General features: G+C 41.8%; 1 protein-coding gene across 6 annotated transcripts in view; it reads right to left on the bottom strand.

Annotated features, from left to right (window-relative positions):
• RELCH (RAB11 binding and LisH domain, coiled-coil and HEAT repeat containing) overlaps positions 1-15,460 on the bottom strand; it is a 105,779-nt gene that overhangs the window by 45,961 nt on the left and 44,358 nt on the right. For all 6 annotated transcript variants that reach the window (XR_008305738.1, XM_053243838.1, XM_053243837.1 and 3 more), the window contains 5 exons: positions 6,544-6,656; positions 4,488-4,578; positions 3,539-3,610; positions 3,098-3,238; positions 1,416-1,580 (listed from right to left, as the gene is read on the bottom strand). Coding sequence is in view for 5 of the 6 variants with exons in the window: in XM_053243838.1 (XP_053099813.1) it covers positions 1,416-1,580; positions 3,098-3,238; positions 3,539-3,610; positions 4,488-4,578; positions 6,544-6,656 (582 nt within the window). In the remaining variant the exon portion in view is untranslated. The remainder of the gene's footprint in view (positions 1-1,415; positions 1,581-3,097; positions 3,239-3,538; positions 3,611-4,487; positions 4,579-6,543; positions 6,657-15,460) is intronic.

The raw sequence follows: 15,460 nt of genomic DNA, 5'->3' as shown, positions 1-15,460 counted from the left end.
CCTTCTAATGTAACCTGGGTCCAGGGCCCCAGGGGAGCTCTAGTAGTCCAGCCATCTCCTATAAGGGGAGTAGACGGGGAGTGAAAAGTGAAGTCTTTCCTTCCAGAGATGGGGAGCAATGTGGAGTTGCTCTGATAGGGGATGCAAAGCGAGTCTTAGGGAACTCCAAAGCACCCTAACTGGTCTCATCATCAACATCTATGCCATGGAGGGAGAACCCTTTGAAGGTAAAAGAGAGAAAACTCTTTTTTTAATCGACTGTGTCAATGGAAAGACTGGCATCAAAGGAATAGCTGTGGGAGCAGGATGGAGTGCACTCAGTCGAAATAAGTAGTCATGCCATAGTTGATAGAGCTGGAATGGTAGGCATTGACGGGAGTGACATCAATGTTGAGGGCAACGTTGAAGATCATGTAGAATGACTTCGAGGCAAATTTTACAAGTACGAATATTATGGTTTTCCCCAAGACAAAAGCAAGAAAAGTCGTGCTTGTTTGAAGAGGGAATGTTCCCATGCTTGAAGGCCTTTTTAGAGTCCTGATTAGAGATTAAATAAAAACGTTAGGCAAAGAAGAATAGTCAGAAATTGTTTGGGGGGTCAAGATAGCCAATAAATCAAACTGTAAACTTTTTCTTTCAGGAACCAAGATGAGGAGCAAATCCCGAGGGAAGTGTTCACAACAGTGGTCAAGAAGGAAATGAGATAAGAAGCGCTCTTCCACAAAGATACCGAGCGCACCCCACGCACGAAGGGTGAAGCCTCAGAACACTTTGAGGAGCTTGAAACCCTTCCGCAGGGATTACTGTGCAGGTGCAAAGACACTGAGGAGAGGAGAGGAGAGCTGGTCTTGTGGTAGCAAGCATGACTTATCCCCTTAGCTAAGCAGGGTCTGCCCTGGTTGCATCTGAATAGGAGACTTGATGTGTGAGCACTGTAAGATATTCCCCTCAGGGGGTGAAGCCGCTCTGGGAAGAGCAGAAGTTTTCAAGTTCCCTCCCTGGCTTCTCCAAGATAGGGCTGAGAGAGATTCCTGCCTGCAAGAATCTTGGCTTGGAGAAGCCGCTGCCAGTCTGTGAAGACAATACTGAGCTAGATAGACCAATGGTCTGACTCAGTATATGGCAGTTTCCTATGTTCCTATTGTGAAGGATACCGGATTACCACTAAGATTGCCCTGAACAAAAGTTACTAAATAGCAAGCATACAAGCATGCATGTGCGTGTACACACACACACACACACACATACACACACACACACGTTCCCCTGGGGGTAATGGCATGCATGTAAGACATTTGAACAATAATCTACAGAAAGCAGTAGGACATTTATAAAAAATTAAAGAGTTTATATGAGTTGTCTTGCTTGTTCCAGACACACAAACATTTGAAAGTATGAGACTCCTTAATAGTTACCCTGAGTAGTTTTTCAATTTTACTAAGCAATGTAGGTATAAGATGGGACTGCAAATTTCCCAATTCTGTAGTCCAGGCAGCATAGGCAGGTAAAAACACCTGATGAGTTGCACCAACTACTCGTTCCGAGGGATCTCCTAAAGCTGAAAGTAGTAGTTCAAAACCCTGGAAATACAGAAAGAGACCATTTATGAGTTTTAAGTTTACTTTAAGTATTTTAGGACTCTCCAAGTGAAGCGTCTACCATGAATTTTGCAGAGGTGGTAAACACTTAATGTTCACCAAGAATGTTTAAAATTAGCTGTTTACCACCTGTAAAAGCCTATTTGCTCTGGCCATCTCAGGGACTTTGGGAGTATTTTGAAGGGGCTGATCTCTCTCCTTCAATTTATCTTTGGAGAGATTGCTGAATCAGAGAGGGGCATTTTAGATTACAAGAGTATTAGGTCTGGAAATTGGTTTAGGGAGTGTAATTATAGTTCATAGTTTGTTTCTTATGGGATGTTTATCCCTCCTTATGGGATGTTTATCCCTCCATCCTCCTTATGGGATGTTTATCCCTCTGCACAAAAACAGCTAACATTAAGTTAAGAAACAATTAAAAATTTTAACCACCACAAAACAGCAGCAAATCATTAAATAAGTACATCAGATGAGCAAAAAAGATCCAAGTGAAGGGAGGTCAAAGGCTTAAATTTTTTTTTAAAGGCTCAATCTCTGTAGAAGACCAGCACAGAGGGGGTTAAGCAAATCTCCACATCCTGGCACTGCAGCCAACCAGACCCTCTCCCATTTTCCCACTAACATTATTCAGATGGTGGTGGGACATGCGAGAGGGTCTCTCCTATTGACCTTATGGATAGGCAGAATTGTACAGGAGAAGACTGTCCTTTTAAAACATAAATGGCTTGGGATCACAATACTTAAAGGTGATAACAAGTACCTTGAACTGTGCCTAGAAGTGGACTGGCCACCAGTGAAATTACCGTATTATAAAAAATAAACCATGCTTCAAAATATCAGCTCTGGTCAGCTGCATTTCATACCAGCTGAAGTTTCCAAAATACAGTTCAAAACACAGCTCCACATACAGCATTTAAATGGAATGTAACTATGACCATCATTTGCTTATGACCTTCTTTTGTCAAGAGTGACACTATAAGCTAGAGAGGAGAAGCAGAGCTGAAAAAAACTCAGATGCTTAGAAATTCAACATTAATGTCTAGAAATCTAAAATAGTTTTTCTGTGCTGGTGAATGCACTCCTTTGGACAAGAAAAATGAACAGAAAGTTACTAGAAGTTTCTTGGCTGGAATTTCAGAGTTATTTTTTTAATTTAAAATACATACATGACCTCCTTTAATCCTTCATGGGAAGAACAAGACAGAAAATTAAGTTAAAACCTATTTTAAATGTGTTCAAGTTATAAAATGAGTATGGGTATCTTGTTTTTTAAAAATGCAGTAGGTATTTTAATAAACAGAAGTAAACCAATCCCTAGCTATTGCCTAACAATCTACAGTAAATAATAAACACCCCTCAGTCATTTTACAGAGTACAGTATTCCCTCCACCAGGTTTGCTCTCTTTTTATTACAAAACCTGTGAAGTATTTTCAAAGTTTGCTCACGGACTCAAGATCTAACAGAACTCATATGCATGGACTGCAGTCAGATACAATACCTGCTGGTATTTGTCTGGATCATCAATGTAGCCCATGATGATACCAAGGCTTTTAATTACAGCTTCTCGTACTAGATCTGCCTTATCTTCCATCAGCATCTGTTGCAGCATGGAAAGTACCAATGAACTACGGATCTCTTTCTGAAAATAAAGAGGAAATAGAGATTTGCTAGCATTGCTTAAAACCTTGGATCACAGGTCCATTAACACGAATATACACATAATGATGGCAGCAGATCAGTAATGTGTTAGATATTCATCATTATTTAACAACAGCAAAAAGCCACTTTTGACCTAGTGGGAAAAATCCAAATATATATAATTAGAATGCAGTAAAATGTTTAGTTAGTTTTGCACAGATCATTTTAGTATAAAGACTTTTTTGTTTTCTTCTGTGTGAGCATTATCTGGGAAATCATTACTGCAAAACTCAACACTTACAGGAAGATAAGGTGCTAATGCTCCACAGGACTCTGCCACTAACAGCCTTCTCTCTGGATATTTGTGATTTATCTGTGGAAAAGAAAATTGTTTAACCATTAGAATGCTACTCCTTTCTTCTTTTGCTTATAATTCTACTATGCATGTCTCAGTTCTTCCAAATGATTATAAACATAGAGCAGCATCAAAACTAGTTCTGATCATACAAGAGGGGTAGGGGTGGTTTTTGCTGACCACTTATTCTTTCTGCTAGCCCCTGCATCCCCACAGAAATATGTCCCTGAAAACTGGAGGACCTTCAGGAACATATTTTCAGAGGGCACAAGAGACTGCTGAGGAATCAGCAAAGATCGACCCTCCCTGTTGGTGAGTGGGATGTTCTGGCATGAACAGAACTAGTCTGAACTCTGCTCATAGTATTTGCAAGTTTCATGCTGAAAAAGACCACTACAAATAAGTTGCTTTTCACTGTACTATCACAAACAGGCAGACTCATGTGCACTGTATGCCTTGAACCAGGCAGGAGCTGAGCTGCAGATTAAGAACCACCAATGAAGTTGGAGAATGGAAATAAATGACACTTTCATAAGTATCTCCATAAACCCCAATTGTTAAGGTTGTTCCCATGACCATTGCAGACCCCTCAGCCCATAAGAGTTTCCTGGGTCAGCTCAGTTCTTGGCTTGTAGTGTTTCTTCTTCTGCTTCATGTGGATTGGCACTTATTGACATCAGAACTCTCTGACCTACTCCCCGAACAAACTCCATCCTAGACACACCCACAAACTCTGCAGATTTAACGTACCAACACTTTTTAAAAAAACAAAATATATGTGAAGTAATACATTACAAATATTTTAATTGTTGATAGTATTGTTGCTGGACTGTTACTCTTTGAGAGGTAATCAACTGTGAAAAATTGGTGCCTGCTCCCAATTGCGAAAAATTACCTGCTCCCAACACTGCGGTAAAAGTTCCGCTTCTACACGCGTTGGTCCAACATGTCGAGCAAATGCTACACACCCAGTCAGAATCATTTGCCTGTAAAAAAGGAATCTTCAACCTATTACAATGTAAACATACTTGTGCAAACCACTAAAAGGAGATACGATAGAAAAAGCACACATTGCCAATTGTGACATGTAGTGAGTGTCAATTTTGCCAACACACCACATATCAGGTAGCCAACACACAGGGGTTTTCCAATTAGAGGTCTGGAAGCAAAATCACACAATGCTTCATAAATGACTATGTATAAATCTGCAGGAAATGTATGAAATTGCCCTAGTTTACAACACTCTGTAGAAGTAGTGTATAACTTAAGCTGCAAATTAGTTGTGATTTTTAAACACGTGTAAAGGCAGGCTATTTTTTTACTAATATATAAAACTTTCAGAATGTTAAAATGTACATGTACTGGCCATTTACAAAATTTGTAGAAAACCTGTTCTGTCAACAATGTTTTGCTTGAAGAATAAGGCATTTTAAGTTAACATGTCCAAAGCTTTGCAATTTTCCTCTTTTAAACCCGAACAAAATCCCTTCAATGCAGAACTATCTCACTACCCAACGTTAAGGAAAAATCATTTTAAGTCTCTTCAGGATATCAGTCTCTCAATTTAGTATTATATTATATCATTTTAAAAATTGCTTCTCCTTGAAGAATCTTCAGATTTTTCCTAGGTTTGGGCTATCAAGTCGGGAGAACCACAAAAGCAAAAGTCTCTGGGCAATCATTAACTGAAGTATGATCAGACACACAGTCTAGCTACGCAAGATATGTATGAGGCTTTTTTGTTTGTTTTAAATTTCTGAACTAGGCTTTGAACATACAGTTTTCTGCTATTATAGTTTGCGGCACAACTCATGCGGCACTCCTGATCTCTAGAGACAGGGCAACATTGCATTTGTTATACATGACTTGAAGACCTAGTGCAAACATCTACTAGGTAATTTTCTTATTGACAGACAATACTTGTACTGTTCAACATGTTTCTGGAAAATTCATTTTTCATTTGAAATGGTACAACACACACTCAGCAGTAAGTTAACAGCTCAAATACTATCCTCGCAGTTACATGGCAAAGATCATTATTTACTGTATAAAGCTATGCTACAAATCTGAGCAAAGCACCGGTAACAGAGGTTTCCCCAAAATATATCATATATACCAAGGTGGCATCAAGAGAATATCACAGTACTTATGGGCCAATTTATAAAATTCCTTTAAGGTTTTGAAGTCAACACACAAGAATTACCTTGATCTATAAACACTGAAAGAGTTCAGTCTCTTTATGCCCAAAGCTGCACATATACTGCTCCAACATTCCCACAATCAGCCTTTTTAGCAGTCAGAGGGCAGGAAATACTGGTGGTGGTGAAGGACAATGGCAGCAGCTGATGTGACAAAGGAAAGATGCTGCAGGAAGTAGTGGCAGATCTGGGTGGGATGAGGTAGCTGGAGAAGGTGGAAGATCCACAGAGGCAGCCAACCTACCATCTTTGCCAAACCACTACTTGAGGTGACTGCCTCACCTCACTTCATAAGCTGGGTGCTCCCGACAAGCTACAGTTTTGTTCATCAGTCTTAAGAGACCAAATCAATGAGTGCAAGTGATATTAAGGTGAGAGGATACAATGTAAAACATACATAGATACTTAAGTCAGTTAAAAAAGTACATTTTACTTCCGCTTGCTCAGTATGTGTAAGGATCTTAGCTGAGGGAAGGTGAACGTCTTTCCCCCATCCTGTTTAGTGTTCTGTAAGGTTCTATTCTTCAGTTGGCGTGAGCAATTCCCATAGACGGGACTGGACTGATATTATGAGGACTGAAACACTGCTACAGAAGTGAGTGCTCAGAAATTCTTATAAGAGAAGAGATACAAAACAAATGAATTCCAATTTGCTACATATATAGCTAGGCTATTCCTATCTGAATAAGAGATAATCAAAATCTGTTATCTAACATACAAGAAAGAAATTTTCTCCACACATAGAAGACACACCTTTGCTCATCATCTGGCCTTTTGATCAAGTTGAACAATATATGTAGAAGCTGATCTCTCTCTTTTGGTTCAGGATGGAGACAAGCTGTACAAAGTATTAGTGGTATCAATTCCTAAAAGAGTGTGAGTGGGAGGAAAAAAGTGAAAAGATAACAAATGATGTTAAAATTTAACTGTAAAAAGAAGTGGAACAGTAAGATCTAGTCAACTCATTATCAATACACACACACACTTCGCTTGCATACCAGTTTCTATGTTAGTGACAAATATCTTATTTATAGGTTCTAATAGCAGCATTAGACAGTGTTTCATTATCTACACGTTTGTTCACTGAAAATGAAGAAAAGAAATTGGTTCATAGTTTTAAGACAGAAAAAGATTACACTAGTATGGCATTCTATTTTATTTATTTATTTGTGCGTGTGTGCATGCATGCATGCATGCATGCATCTCCAGTGAACGCAAGGCAGTAACCTCAATTCAGTTATTCTGGTGCACTCTGAGGGTACCATGTGAGGAGCTGCTGCTCCATTGAATGGGACAGTTCCCACTTGTAAAGCGTTCCAAACTTTTGACATACACTTTTTAAAAGTTTAAACTCCCTTTAAAAAGAGGACTTGTCGCAAATGTTTTGATGTATTCACTGATAGTTATATTAAATAGTTCTAGTCATTATCCAAGGGGGTTTTCATTAAGCAAGACAAACATCAGAGACTCTTCCCTAACGATACCACATTTTTTTCTTTTTTAGAGAGACTCAGTCTGACCAGAACCAAAGTTCATAAGGGGTGGGAGGAGTTAGCCAGATTTTATCTTTATTCTAAACACACAGTATCTTCAAAAGCAACAAGACATTTGAAAGAAAATTGGTGCAATTCAAAGATTACAGATTTCACTAATGCCTGTTTCCCTCCCTGTAATATATTCAAAATTTGGGAGAAGCACTCCCACTGCAGTAACGGAGACTACATTGGTTTCAGTGCTAGCAATTACATTTAACTGAACTGAACTGTAGATTAGGTTCAAAAGTACAACAAAAACCGGAAGTAGCTTTTAGTAGCTGCAATTTCCTTTCAGGTTCACCCTCCAAACCAGTTGGTACAGATTTCGAGAGGCAATTATGATTTTAAATACTACTAGTTGACCGGGCGCATAGCATCTGCGCCCCTAGTTCTCCCTGGCTACCCCCCCTTCAGCCCCTTCTCCCTAACTCTTCCCCCAGGTGTCTCTAGCCACTGCCCCCCCTCTCGCTTCTCTCCCCCCCCCGCTTGTGGTTTCTGACCAGCTTGCTGGCCCGTTTGCTCCTGCTGCCGCTTCCTCACACTGGCGGCGCGCAGTGCCTGCCACGGCTGGTCCCGCCGCCGTCCGCCCACCCGTCTGCCATTTCCCTGGGCAGCAGCTCAACAATCTCACGAATCCTGCCGCGCGTGAGCTCCACCGCCCAGCCAATCCGGTGCCTCGGCTTCCCAGTCAATCCGCTGGGTTGCCGGGACGCATCCCCACAGAGGCACGTCTACGGGGATTAATAATATAGATTGTCCAAGCCCCTTTCCTTGACCTTTGAACCGAGCATAGAAATTGTACAACATGAAAAATGAGGAAACAAGTTTTATGGCAAGTTATTAGAAGAATAAGATGCTCTATGAAAATCTTTAAGATTTATTGAACTAATACCAGCCAGTTTTAATTATGTGGTTTCTCAGTGGAGAGTTGACAAGAGAAAGCAATGATGGAGAACGTCACTAGTTTAGAAATACAAAAAGCAGACCAACAATGAACCTAGAGAATATACAGTGTTTTACAATAACGGAGCATTCTTCTTGCCAGAATGGGAATGTCTAGTTTCTCCTCGAAAAGTAACAGCCACTAGGAAAAAGAACTTAACCTATGGATAGAGCAAGAAGGATATGAATTCAAATTCATTCACTCCCTTGGTTTACATTTCCCTAGAGTTGGCATAGGAGCTTTTTTGTAAATGCAAGTGTCAGTTGTTAGTTCTGGGAACAATAAAGTGTTTTATAGTTATGCTTACTTGCTGGAAGATTTCAAAGAGACCAACCAAAAACTTAAATTTGAAGTTTAAAAACTTCAAAAGCTCTTTTATGCATTACCTGAAATGTGTATAAGTAGGATAGAACTTTAAAGGAATAGGGTATATAATTATAACAATCATACTTTGGCTTTCATGACTTGCCACTGAGGGATCTTGTCCCTCACCACTACAAAGACACACTGCTCTGAGGAGCCAAGTCTTGCAGGCTTGTACTAAAACGAACTCTTAGCTGATCCTCACCTTTGGAGGAGTGATTCTGCTTGGCAAGTATGCCCAGTATATTGTCTTTCAACACGTACAGACTCAAAGTAGTTGGAGAAGCTATTGGGATAGTCCATGATATTAAGAAAAAGCAGCTGCAGTTCTGACTAAGTAGGGACTTATCAAATGCCATTAAACATTTTTCCCCTCACACCAATTCAAATTACTATCCTAAGACCATCCTATCTCAGAAGACCACAAACACAAACACCATATTCACTATGGAATGAAAAGAGCAAATCCTTCCAGCAATTACCTCCTTGCCTCAGAGTTCTAACCGCTTCCAGCTACAAATTTCTAGCTACAAATCTAACTCCTTCTGAGGTTCTCTAAAGTGTGCTCAATTACTGAATTTAGAGGGGAAAGACTGCCCCCATCTCCATAGTTTCAACCAAAACACCGCATAAAGCTGAGTAGGAATTATCCCAGAATGTTTACAGAATTATCCCAGACCTCACACACACACAAGCCAGGCTGCTCACCTGTAACTGTTGGTCTTTTGGTGATCCAGTATCATTCACAATGTGGGCTTTGCACCTGCTCAATAGTCCCCACAGAAGGACTTCAAGCTCCTCATAGTGCTTGGAAGCTCCATCCTTCGTGTGCAGGGTGTGTGCTTCGTGTGCAGGGTGTGTGCTGGGTGGGTGCTGTGAATGATACCGGATCACCAAAATATCAAATGTTACAGGTGAGCAACCTGTTTAACTTAATGATGATCCGGTATCCTTCACAACGTGGGCACTTAGTGAGGAGGTGGTGGGTAGAGGGTGTAAATTCACAAGACTTTTTAAAGTGCAGCCCGCCCAAAACCAGCCTCATCCACATAGCGGATGTCCAGGGGTTATGCTTAACAAAGCATAAGCTGGAAGACCAGGTAGCGGCTTTACGTATTTCAGAAAAGGCAATGCTGGAAACTGCAATAGAGGTGGCCACAGTCCTGGTGGAATGGGTTTTGATAGTATCCAGTGGTGTTACAACTTGTTTGTCATAGCAGGTGGAAATCAATTGGACCAGCCATTAAGGAAGTCTTTCATGACACACTGGGTTGACTCTAGTGAGGATCTTCAAAGATAATGAAAAGCTGATTAAACTTTCTAAAATCCTCTGTCTTGTTAGGAGTGCTTTCCACTTGTCTAGGGAATGGAGAGAGGACTCCAGGTTAGAGACAGAGTTCATGAAAAATGTTGGAAGGACAATGTCTTGGTTAATGTGAAACTCCAAGACCACTTTTGGGGGGAAAGCATGATCAGTGCACGTAACTTGGTTGGGAAAAACCACTGTAAATGGAACATCAATTCTGAGAGCCGTGAGTTTGCTAATCCTCCTAGAGGTAGCAATAGCAATTAAGAAAGCTGTTTTGAGGGTGACCAATTTGATGGGGTCATAGGATAATTGTTCAAAGGGTGCTTCAGTAAGGGTAGAAAGAACCAAAGAGAGACTCCAGGGTTCAACAGGTTTTCTAACTGTCTCCATGCAGTTATGTTCAACATTCAGAGGTTGTGATGGAGCACATGGCCCCCATTCTGCGGGAGGAGATCGGGACGCTTGTGGAGGCAGCGATGGAGGCCTCAAGACAGTCAGAAAGGAGAGGGAACCAAGGCTATGTCAGCCACTATGGCACAAGTATTATACATTTGGCCCTGTGTTGCAAGATTTTGCTGAGGATGGCAGGAGAGGGAATGGTGGGAAGACATAGTACAGATGCATGGTCCAGGGGATTTGAAAGGCATCCCCTAGGGCCCTTTGCCTACTGCTGCTCTTGAGCAGAAGAGGGAACACGTTTTGTTGTGTTGGGTTGCAAAGAGGCCCACTTGGGGAGTCTCCCAATGTAAAAAAAGACTGGAAAGGACATCACCATTGACCTTGAATTTGTGTTGACAGGACAGGTTAGTTTCTCTGCTGAGATTGTCTGCCAATGTGTTGTTGATGCCCTTTAGTGAAGGACCAAGTAGATGTGGTGGTGAATGGACAGGCTGCAAAGGGAAACCGTGCTGCCTTGGCAGTTGATGTATGTGACTGCAGTCGTGTTGTCCAGTAGTATTTGGACTGTCTAGTCCTTCTGAATTGGAAGAAAATACTTCAAGGCAAAGAGAATAGCCAAGAGTTCTAAAAGGTTTATATGAAGGGAGGATTGTTGGTGATTCCAGAGACCTTGCGCATGAAGCCCAACACAATTACCCACCCTTTCAAGGAGGCATCCGTGGTGAGAGTTAGTGTGGGAAGAGGATGATCGAACAGTATGCTCATCATTAGGTTTTCTGGTAGAACCTGCCAGAGCAGGAATCCAATATGGGTGGTGGTTGTAGCTCTTGCAGTCACCTTAAGTGGTGCAGCAGGGAAATGCTTGACTAACAAACAGAAGGTTGCCGGTTCTAATCCCTGCTGGTACTATATCGGGCAGCAGCGATATGGGAAGATACTGAAAGGAATCATCTCATACTGCGTGGAAGGAGGCAATGGTAAAACCCCTCCTGTATTCTACCAAAGAAAACCACAGGGCTCTGTAGGCGCCAGGAGTCAAAATCGACTTGATGGCACACTTTACCTTTAGCAGCTTTTGCAATCACTGACTGTCCACAATAGGTCGGAAATTGGAAAGGAACCACAACTGAAGACACTGCATGCAGAATCTGGCAAAATGAACAATCACAGTACACAATGCCATTAGGACCAAGAGATGTTGGATGGACTGTGCTTCTTGGGTGGATTTGCACCTGAAGGTGTGGATCATATGCACATTTGAGAGCCATCTCTCTTCTGGTAGAAAATTCTTTTTTATATTGTGTGTAATATGGCAACTGTGTAAGCCAGAGATATCTGGGGAACAAGGATGAATTTCTTTAAATTCACTTGAATGCCCACATCCTCTAAGAGCATGAGTACACTCCAGATGTGACTGGTGAGCAGTACTTTGTCTGGAGAGGTGAGCAACCAATCGTCCAGGTACTAGAAAACTGAGATTCTTTCCGTCCTGAGATGGGCAACAATGGCGCTCACACATTTGGTGAAGACACGCAGGGCCACTGAACGGGAGAGACTGAACGGGAGGACCGTACACTGGTAAACTTAGTCCCCCACGATGAAACATAGATATTTCCTGTGGATAGGCTGAATCCCCACAAGAATGTGGAGAGGAGAGCTGGTCTTGTGGTAGCAAGCATGATTTGTCCCCCTAGCTAAGCAGTGTCTGCCCTGGTTGCATTTAAATAGGAGACCACATGTGAGCACAGTAAGATATTCCCCTTAAGGGGAGAGGGAAGAGCAGAAAATTCCAAGTTCCCACTCTGGCTTCTCCAAGATAGGGCTGAGAGAGATTTCCTGCCTGCAGCCTTGGAGAAGCTGCTGGCAGATTGTGTAGACAATACTGAGCTAGACAGACTAATGGTCTGACTCAGTATACGACAGCTTCCTATGTTCCTATATAAGTAGGCATCTTTTAGATCTAGCGTGGCAAGCCACTGTTCTTCCACTAAGAGGAGGAGTTGTTGAAGAAGGAGCATCCAAAATTTGTGTGTGTGGATGAAGCTGTTGTGGGTAGATCTAGAATTGGTTGAAGATTGCCATCCCTTTTGGGTACTTGGTAGTAGGGGTGTGCACAAAACCGGGTTGTCTGGTTTGGTTCGAGTTCGGACCGGATTCAAACTAGACCCTGCATGTTTGGTTTTGGACACCCCTGAACATCTCCCAGTTCGGTATGGGTGGTTCATGTAATTTGTTTGGTTGTTTAAAAGTATTTTTTAAAAGTTCTAAAACTCACTGCCTCCAGCTCTGGGGGCTTCTCTGAGGCTGCGGGGAGGAGGTGTCTCCAGAGGATCCCCCTTCCCCCACCTGCTTCCATTTAGCTGGCTACGCAGAGGCCCAGTGGGCATATGTAGTGGCCACCAAAATGGCCACCGCCATGAAGATGAGGCCTGCAACGGGCTGAAGACCTCCTGAACTGGGCTATTTGTGGATAAATGGAGACCAGTGGGGGGAGGGGGAACCTCTGTAGACATCCACCCTCCACGGCCTTGGAGAATCCCCCAGAGACAGTGAGTTTTAGAACTTAAATTTTTATTTTTTATTTTTAAAAAACCACAAACCCCTGAATCGGGGGTGGGTGAGTGGGTGTTCGGTCCAAGATTGGGCCAAACAGGGGCTGGTTTGGGGGTGTTTGACATCAAACCACCAAAGCAGCCATGTTAGATGTCAAACAGGTTTGAATTCAAACCAGTCCGCACATCCCTACTTGGTAGTATCTGGAGTAGAATCCTGCCCATTGGAGTTTCTGTAAACTGGTTCTATTGCCCCTTTGGACAACAGTTCTTGAAATTCTGTTAGTAAGGTATGAGGTTTTTCTTGGGGGGGGCCAGTCTTATTCCTAAGAAAGGGGGAGTTGTATGGAATTCTATGGCGTAGCCAGTGCAGATAATACTTAGCACCAGTTGTCGAATGTGATAAGATGACAAGCTGAAAAGAAGGGTGCAAATCTGATGAGTGTGGAAGTTCCAACAGGCAGGGGAACCTGGGAGTCAAAGATGTTTGGATTGGTCCTGGGCTTTTCTTGTTTGTTGTCTATTTTTCTGAAGGAAAGAGTGTTTCTGAGAGTACTGGAAAGACTTTCTGGTATCTCTCCCATCAGAGTGGTCAAACTGATATCTGAGTTTGTCAAATCTCTTAAGCCTTTGAGAATAGGAATGAGGAGTGGAGAGGATGTAAAAATCTTGGCTGTAAACCTAGATTTTTGTTTATGTGTTCCATAGTTTCATTCATTTGAGAGCTAAAGAGGCCTTCCCAATAAAAGGGGAGATCTTCATTTTTTCCTCTCATGTCAGGCTGTCGAGAGGACGAACTGAAACAGGTGTGCTTAAAGAGATGGCACTAGCTGAGGTGTGGGATTCAGTTTCCATCAGGTGTTTTGTGGTGCGTATGATGCCTGCCGATTTTGAAAGTAGCTCTTTGACTCATGTTTGTGTCGTTTCAGGAGTGTCTTTTAGGTCGTCTTTGAATGCTCCCAGACTGAGTAATGGAACTTGGCCATACAGGCCATATAATTAGCTATTATTATTATTATTATTACATTTATATCCCCCTCTTCCTCCAAGGAGCCCAGAGCGGTGTACTTCATACTTGAGTTTCTCTTTCACAACAACCCTGTGAAGTAGGTTAGGCTGAGAGAGAAGTGACTGGCCCAGAGTCACCCAGCTAGTTTCATGGCTGAATGGGGATTTGAACTCGGGTCTCCCCAGTCCTAGTCCAGCACTCTAACCACTACACCACGCTGGCTCTCTTTATCTTTATCTAGAGGGACAAAGAGGAAGAAATTTTCCAGCTGATGGAGTCAGGTTTTCTGCCTTTGTTGATGGAAGCAGAGTGCTTCTGACCAGAGTTGGTACCCACAGTGCAATCCACAACTAGCAAGTTTGATTTTTGGGGCGTGTGTGTGTGTTCAAATAAAAGCTTACAGTTGTCTTCCTGGACTCTCTAAAAAATTTTCTAACCTCTCGCAGATAGACATGACACTAAACAGTGCATCCCAAGCAAATTTTGCTCAGTTGATCAGTACTTGCAACATGAAGAGCTGAAGGTTGTGAGGTTGTAGTTGAGGCAATTAAAGATGATGTTAAGTTGGGCAATACTGATCTTTGCACACAGCTATCGTGAAGATTAAGGAGATGAATATTCAAAATAAATGCATTTTAAAAATGAATAAAATAAAGCCTTGGCCATATAGGGGGAAACACTGTACATGATGGCATATTTAAGTGGCTTTCATTAATATTTTAATACTTGAAGTGAAAAGTGACTGAAGCTCATAAATAAATATTCATGAATGAGGTTTTTTAGTGTGTAGGTTTAAAACAAGAGTATATACCAAGCTTTCTAAAGTTACTGTGGGAATAAATCTGGAGGAAAGGTACCATTTATTTCTTTATGTTAATCTATACAGCAGGGTTTCTTAACCCCGGGTCCCCAGATATTGTTGGACTACAATTTCTATCATCCTCAGCCATAGCCTTTGTGGCTGAGGATGATGGGAGTTGCAGTCCAGCAATATCTGGGAACCCAAAGTTAAGAAACTCTGCTATACAGCTTATTTATGTAATATCAGCCAAAGCCCTGTCAACAATGACAAGTAGAATAAAGGGAAACAGTTTTTGGTTTTATGCATCAATTTTCTCCTTCTCTGTCTATGTTAGTCTCTTTGCCCTCCTCTGTAATTATTTTTCAGGCCTTCTACTTCTTCATTATTCTTTTTTTCTACCCCTGATTTGCCAGTGCTTGTTGCTTCCCTGCATTTTCTTTGGCTGTTGGCAACAGTTGCTGGTAGAGATGTGCACAAATTAGATTTTGTGATTTGAATTGAGCTTGAATCAAATTGCAAAATACTCGAATTGATTTGTTGAAAGAGCAGCCATTGCTGGCTGTTTCGATGAATCAATTTGAATCAATTAGAGTGATTTGGCCAAAGGGAACAATGGGGAACTTAAACCACCCCATTGTTCCCCATGGGTAGGTCCTAGGGTAACCAAAATGGGCTGGGTGGTAGGGCATGATGGGTGCTATGAACCAACCAACCAAAGAAATGAGCAACCTGGCGATTAAATTAAAAAACAAAAAACA

Source organism: Hemicordylus capensis, chromosome 4 (assembly GCF_027244095.1).
Source record: "Hemicordylus capensis ecotype Gifberg chromosome 4, rHemCap1.1.pri, whole genome shotgun sequence".
Taxonomy (NCBI): domain Eukaryota; kingdom Metazoa; phylum Chordata; class Lepidosauria; order Squamata; family Cordylidae; genus Hemicordylus; species Hemicordylus capensis.
This window is presented reverse-complemented; position numbering and strand designations above follow the sequence as displayed.